The 7,127-nt window shown below is 45.9% G+C and overlaps 1 protein-coding gene across 2 annotated transcripts; it reads left to right on the top strand.

Moving 5' to 3' along the window:
- Positions 1-502: 502 nt before the first annotated feature.
- On the top strand, positions 503-6,397 carry prr35 (proline rich 35). 2 transcript variants are annotated; one of them, XM_076760306.1, is made up of 4 exons: positions 503-606; positions 1,267-1,299; positions 3,362-4,909; positions 5,098-6,397. In XM_076760306.1, exons 3-4 carry the CDS (start codon positions 3,510-3,512, stop codon positions 5,915-5,917), a joined length of 2,220 nt encoding a protein of 739 aa, XP_076616421.1. In that variant the 5' UTR covers positions 503-606; positions 1,267-1,299; positions 3,362-3,509; the 3' UTR covers positions 5,918-6,397. The 2 variants fall into 2 exon arrangements, with proteins under 2 accessions (XP_076616421.1, XP_076616422.1); XM_076760307.1 differs by having other exon boundaries at positions 549-563.
- The last annotated feature ends 730 nt before the right edge of the window (positions 6,398-7,127 follow it).

The raw sequence follows: 7,127 nt of genomic DNA, 5'->3' as shown, positions 1-7,127 counted from the left end.
TTGTCTTTTAAGCACAAACCTGCAGGTCCTGGCAGATTAAGTGATATTTTATTTATTTTATTTTGCAATGAGTCGTTTTTTATTTATTTTTTTATTTTTTATTTTTTTCAGAGAAATGTCAGGCTGTGCATCCCTCATCTGGATGCTACTAATAACCAAACGCAGACAATGTGGCTGATTAGACACTTCATTGTTGCAGCTCCCATTGCACATTTTATCTAAAAACAATGAAAACATACATGACCTCATAATGGCAGAAATTAACCCTGACAAATGTCATCTCCACCCTCCGTTATAACGAGAATCCATCACCAGCCTAACCTTTGCCAACATTGTGTAAGTTGTTATATTGCATCCTGGCTGCGAGGTAGAGACCACGTTTGACAATCCAGGGGGGGTGAGGGAGGAGGGGGTGGGCTGCTGTATTGTAGCGCCTGCGGGCAGTGCTCCCAGTCAATATATATCTCCACACTCGCTGCTGCGCTCCTATTTGAGCGGGACGCGCTGCCCTCTCTGTGCCGCTGCAGAGGAGTGACAGCCAGCCACACCGGGACGCTCTGCAGGTGCGGGTGACTACGTTTGTCCTTTCAAGTGGCATGCAAGCAGGTTAGTTTGTCAAGATTTAGTGATTTTTTAAAATTTATTTTTATTTTTAAAAAAAAAAGGAACTTAAGGAGAGGCCTGTTAATGGCTCCATGGTGCTATTGCATGCATTGAGAAAATGCTTTTGGTGTTGTCTCATTTTAAACTGCTCGTCTTTTTTTGTCGTTTTAGTCATTTTAGTTTGAATGCACTTAATTTATATGACTGAATATGGACACAAGATTTTCTAAAATGTAGCTTGCTTTATTTACATATGTACACTTTTGAAGTTAAAATCTATACTCTACATTACCTCTAATTTTACACACGCAATACAGCATTATAAAATGAGATTCTAATGCATTTCCTGCAGCCAATAATCTATTATATCAATCTAGTATAATTCATCAGCAGCAGCAGCAGCATCTGGTGTTCTGCTGCCAAATTTAAATGCCAGCAAATATTTTTTCTATTGCATAAATAGAAAAAAACATTTACTGGTATTTGAATATCTACATATATGACTTTTGTTTGTAGAAAATATGTTGGTGTTTTTTTATTGTTTGCTTATCAAATTCAGGTAGAGGGATGTTTTTTGTGTGTGTGTGTGTGTGTGTTGTATTATATTGAAATTGGAACAGATTAAGGTGACTAAACATTTGTGCTCTCTTTCTTCTTTTCCAGACAACGAGCTCATCATCCTGACAACCATCTGAGGTAAAGTGTTTAACTTAAAGCATGAATTTAAACAAGAGCTTAAAAACAATTTGAGCTCAGGTCCTTGTGTGCGACTAGTCCACCCTATTGGCTGTCAGTGGTGTGGTTGCTGTTTCATGTAACTTGCCAAAGCTTTTAGTGTGTGTGAACCTCCTTAATTGCAACAATAGATGTTCAAGCGGTTAGACTTGTTTGACCATCAGCCCTAAAAGCTCAAAACAAGACCGCAGGGTTTGGATATGGGGCAGCGGGGGGGCAAAGTGCACAGTCAGTGGAGAGGCGAGTGGATAGCAGTGGCCAGAAGAGGAAAAAAATCTACTGTAAAAATGATTTTTATTGATTGGATCGTAGCAGCAGCTGTTAGGCTCCATTATGAGCTCAAAGCCCAGGTCAGAGCCTCGGGGCGGACAAGCGAGCCAATCAAATGGTCAGCCACTAAACGAGCCAATTCTGGGGGTCCAATTGGGGGAGCATTTGGTAACAGCCTGCCATCCTGTGTTAGACTCACTGTGCCTTTCATCATCACCCATCGCTGTGCTGTGGGTTTTATAGATGAGCTTGTCTGCTGTCTCTCAGCGTAGCCTGCCATCCGTCACCTGCGTTTGCTTCACTGGCCTTTATCTCAGAACTTTGTCATGAGCAGTCTGTGTGAGACAAAAAAAAAAAAAAAAAAAAGATTGGCTGGTGAAGTTTATTTTTACTTCACTTTGGACCCTGAGCGTCTCACAGTCTTTCATCTTTGAATTGACCCGGGGAAAAAGACAAAATAAAAGCCTCAAAGCAGAGTGTTTTAAATTGAGGAGTACACTCCTCCTCACATCTTCTTTCACCGCAGGGTTCACCCACCGGCCTGGCTTAAAGTAGAAAAAGATCACAAGGTTTCTGTAAGTGAACAGATGAAAAAAAGCAGCAATTGTGTGGTATTTAAACTTATTTTATGGGACTAGAGAAGAGAGGGATTTAATTAAACTAATGCCACAGATTTCCCGTCTTTAATAGATGATGAAGTGGGACAGGAAGACAGAGAGGCTGAACAGTTTGCACGAGTAAATAGATCACTTTAAAACAATGAGGTGCAGGTGTGCAAACTGTGTGCCACACAGACGGAAGGAAGACGAAATAAAATCATGTTAAAAATAGTAAATTAATTAAAGTGTTTTTAGCCTGTGTTACCTTACGTTTGAAGACTTGTTAAGACACGAGTCAAGATACAAAATATTTGATAATCCATCACAGTTCAAGCCCTTCTGAAATTCCTTTTGTATACAACATATTTAACGCCTTATAATTACAATGTAATTATGTTACTATTTGTTAGCGAGTAATTAAGTGTGACCCAACTCTCAATGCAAAGGTAGTAACATGAGACAGAGTGCAGGAGAGCAGTTGAACTTATGCATCATGTCCTGACCCAGATCCCAGACCTGGCACTAATGACGCCCTATAGGCATGACGCCAGGCTCTCATTAGGAACCAGGCCTCCGCACCCCCAACTCCTCTCACCCTTCCACACCCGCCTCTATGCAACCCTCAGCCTGGCCACATTGTGCCTGTAGCCGGCCTCGGAGGGTCTGGCCCTAAACCCAAGTAGGCCTATGAGTGTTGCGAGGGCCCCCTGCACAGGTGCAGAGTCCCCTGCGATGGCCCCGTTTTGCCTCCCAGCCCTGGACCCTGCTCGCGCCTGGTACTGCAGTGGAACTAATGAGTAGTGGCAGGTACAGTGAGAACAGAGCAGTGTGGGCCTCCCTGCAGTTAGGTTAGTGGCAACCCTCAGCTTTGGCAGACAACAAATGTGCTCTCATTGTACACATATGTGCATAATGATATATATACCACCCTTCAGTGTCCATACAACTTTATCTCAGATACTTAAGTTTCTTATGGAGATCTATTTCTGCAAGCTGCCGCCTCTTATTAGTGCAAAAGTGAAATTAAATCGAAAGGGGTAGGTAAAATCTAAAATACCTGATCTGAGTTTGTTGTTTCTGATCAGCTGATGCTTAACTGTTTTCATGAAAATCACCTTCATTCATTCATTCAAAATTGTCTTGTGTGTTCACAGGTTCAAGAGATGCTCCTGCCACACTGAGGGATAAACTCACATCCAGTGAAATGTACCCTTGCACAAAAGACAGAAAGCCTAAAAATCTGTCTTGAATTATCATCATTTTCATACGATCACGTCATCAATCAAGTATCAAGAAGCAATCATGTCTAAGGACGACGCTTGTAAAGTGACGTCTGCGAGCAAGCACAAGGAGCGCAAGCCTAAGAAGCCTCACTATATTCCCCGGCCATGGGGCAAACCCTACAACTACAAATGCTTCCAGTGCCCCTTCACCTGCATGGAGAAGTCCCACCTGTACAACCATATGAAGTACAGCCTGTGCAAGAACTCCCTTTCTCTGCTCATAGAGTCAGACTGGCCGTATAAAAAGGGCAACATCCTGCACCCAGAGCAGCTACGACCCTTTCAGCAGACACACGGCCTTCAAGCTACTGGGAAAGATGGGCTGGAGCAGGTAACAGGGACTGAGGAGAGACAAAGGCAACGAAGGACTGAGGAGGAGGAAAGTGAGGACAGGGAAAGCCAGGGACCAGGAGACGAAGAAGAGGGAGGACGAGGAGAGGGAGTAGAGGTCACTGGGCAAACGAAAGAGAGCTCCGGAAATAACAGAGGAGATGCCGCCGAGTGTGCGGTCAAGAAAACCAAACAGCCAGAGTCAGAGCTTCTGATGGCTGACATGCTCTCCCTGGAAGATCAGCTTTTACGAGCACGCTCAGTGGAGGTCGAGGCTCAGCTCAAACACTATAAGCTATCCAAGACGTGTCTAACAGCTCCTGGCCTGCTGTCAGAGCAGTGGCGGCTGTTAGCGTCCAGCCACACAAAGGCAAAAGCTGAAGGTGCTCAGCCGAGAGTGAGCAGTTCAATCCCCTGTTACCCTCCTCCATCCAACCTGGTGGATTACCAGGATCCCACTGGACTCAACCTGTCAATGCTCGGGGTGGGCTACCCCATCAGCCCCAGCCTCTTCTCCTACATGAACTCAGCCATTCCCACGGCCACGGCCGTCACCGCCCAGACCCACGCGCAGCTCGCCCAGCTTCCCTTCCTGGCGTCGGCTGCCCAGCTGATGCACCCAGCATCCAGCACCCACACAGAGAGGGCTCTGATCCCCCCTCGACTCTACTACCCCTTCCTGTGTGAGCACACATTTGGTCCGGCCTCCACTCAGAGCGATGCCAGCAAAGTGCTCAAGACGTCCCCAAACAGTCTAGAAGTGAATCCCCTATCTGGCTTCCAGCCAAAAGTCAACCTATGGAAAGTGCCGGCATTGCGGCCGGGGTCCACCGCGGTCTCCCCTGCTGGCTGGGTGTCACCTCAGAGAGACTCCCCTGACCAAGGCTACAGATTGGGGGATAAACCACAAGCTACAGCGAAGGAAGGCAAAGCAAGCTGGGGCCTCAAGAGGACAGGGGCCCCACTGGGGAACCACGAGGTGCCTGTGGAAAAGAAGCCGGCCATGGGTTTCACTTTGGACCTTCTGAAGAATATTCAGACTGCATCAACTCTTAACATGGCAGCGGACAAGCTTCTCTTCCACGGCAGGTAAAGATTTCCATAAAGTTTCCTTATTTCATTACAGTTATTGTGAGGAGCAAAAGAAGTGGCAGTCGGGTATAAACACTTTTTCCTGTAATGTAATGTAATCATCTACATTACAACAATTACAGTTACTGTGGTGTCAAATGTTTTATATTTACAAAAGAAAAGCCCTAAATTTCTCCCATACTCAGTTTACAGGATGCTCAGCTTCAGACCCGGCCCACTGAACTGTGGTACAGCGATCCTCTCACCAGTCCCAACAGCGAAACGTCCTCTTTTTCTACCTGTGGGGGAACCAATAGCCAGGAGTCGACTGCTGCCCGGACAATGGGGGAGGGAGCTTCAGAGTCAGTGGCTGCTCTCCTCAGTGACCTCTCCAAGGCCTTGCAGGAGTACCAGGAGGCTGAGCGCAAAATCTCCCACCTGGAGAAGGAGGACCTTCCCGCCCAGCGCCACCTCTGGGAACACCTGAGCAAAATCCGCAGCGAGCTCTCCCACATCCACCAGGCGCTGGAGCGGACGGCTCGCCAGAGCGACGGGCCTCTCGACCTGTCAGTCAAGAGGGGTCCGTCAGATTCGGTTGGTGACCACGGCACGGGAGAGGACGGAGGCCTTAGAGACAACATCACAGAGACGGAGGAGGAGGACGAGGAGCTGGAGGATAAAAAGGAGGAGGAGGAGAATGAGAGCGAGAGGAAGGCGATGAAGGCTTCGCTGGAGAGTCGTAAGCAGTCGCTGGACATGCTGATCAAGATGAGTCAGGCGTCGGTGGTGAACACTGAGGTTCTCCCTCCCGGTGGTCTTGGCATGCGGCCCAGTTCTGCTGAGGCCTTATGGCCAAGCAGAACCACCAAGTGCGAGGCGGACTCCAGCGTCCTGCTCTGCCCTGACGGACGATCAGTGGTGTTCACCGACATCCCCTCCTCTGCCAAAACCCCAAAGAGACCCCCGTCCATACACCGACTAGAGGCCCAGTGTCCTCCGAGCCCTTTGACAGCCACTGACAATTAAACCTCTGCTCGTCAGACTCTAACATATGATTCCACACAGGCGTTCAAATGCAGTCGTCTTCATCATTACTGGCATGTTGCTTGATTTTCACTGGCTGGACGAGGGCTGTCACTCCTATTTTCAGTTTAACTTCACAAAAAGAAACCTCAAATATTTTGCACCTTATAAAACATATAGAGAATGAATGACAGTATTTGAGACAAATGCACTTCGGACATTGATTGTCACAATCAGATTCTCCTAAAAACAATTTAAGAAATGTAACATCAGCACTTAATAATTTCCATCCACCTCATTTGAACAATTCAGTCCATTAAAATCATGTGAAGAGACAATCCTTTGAATGGATTTGTAAATATTGTAATTACAATAAATGTAAATGTTTTAAAGGGTAAATTGTTTTATATGGATGATGTCATGTTGGACTGCATCATTTCACCTGATGACAATAAATTGTATTAAACACACTGTATTTCTTTGAATAAACTGAATTAAAAACAAAGAGTTTCATTCTTTTTGTGGAAGTGGAATAATAACTGGGAACAAAAAGGAGCAAGAAACACATGAAATAATGAAATAATAATAGATTTTGATCAAATGGTGTAAACCAGTTATGTTCATCAGTTTGATGTTCAGCCCCACTGGGAAAGACCTCAAGGTCATTTAGAGTCTAAATAAGAGACAAACAGATCCAAAGTGGCAGCACCACCTGACTCTCCTCCACCTGCCCTGACATCGTGGAGCGGCTGTGCTAAAGGTGAAGTAGCTCCTTAAGCTAAACTGCCATCAGAGGGTTCACCTGCTCTTCCTCTGCTTGTGGATAAAGGGCCCCCTTCAAAGGTCAGAGCCCTGGAGCCGACCTCTGCGTAGACTAAACAGAGTTTACCTGTCGCCCTCAGGGTGGGCACCTAGCATTGGGCCGCTGCGCATCTTGTGGCCCTTTCACCTCCTTCACACTCAAGACACGGCGGGAAAGGTCAGCTGCCATGACCAGAAGAGCCCACAGTGGATGTTCAGCCTAAAGAGGTCAAAGTGTCCACCTCATCTTTTTAAAGTTACTACAAAAATCGTGTTTGAAATGTTACAAACTGTTCCATAAAAACAAACCTATTATCTATGTAAATCTTTGCAAAAAATGTTTTAATTTCAGTTATCATTGTGTGAGTATATCAGGAAATATTAAAAAAGGGGAAAAAGCTCAGATTCTTGT

The sequence above is a fragment of the Chaetodon auriga genome, chromosome 20 (assembly GCF_051107435.1).
Source record: "Chaetodon auriga isolate fChaAug3 chromosome 20, fChaAug3.hap1, whole genome shotgun sequence".
In the NCBI taxonomy this organism is placed as follows: domain Eukaryota; kingdom Metazoa; phylum Chordata; class Actinopteri; order Chaetodontiformes; family Chaetodontidae; genus Chaetodon; species Chaetodon auriga.
This window is presented reverse-complemented; position numbering and strand designations above follow the sequence as displayed.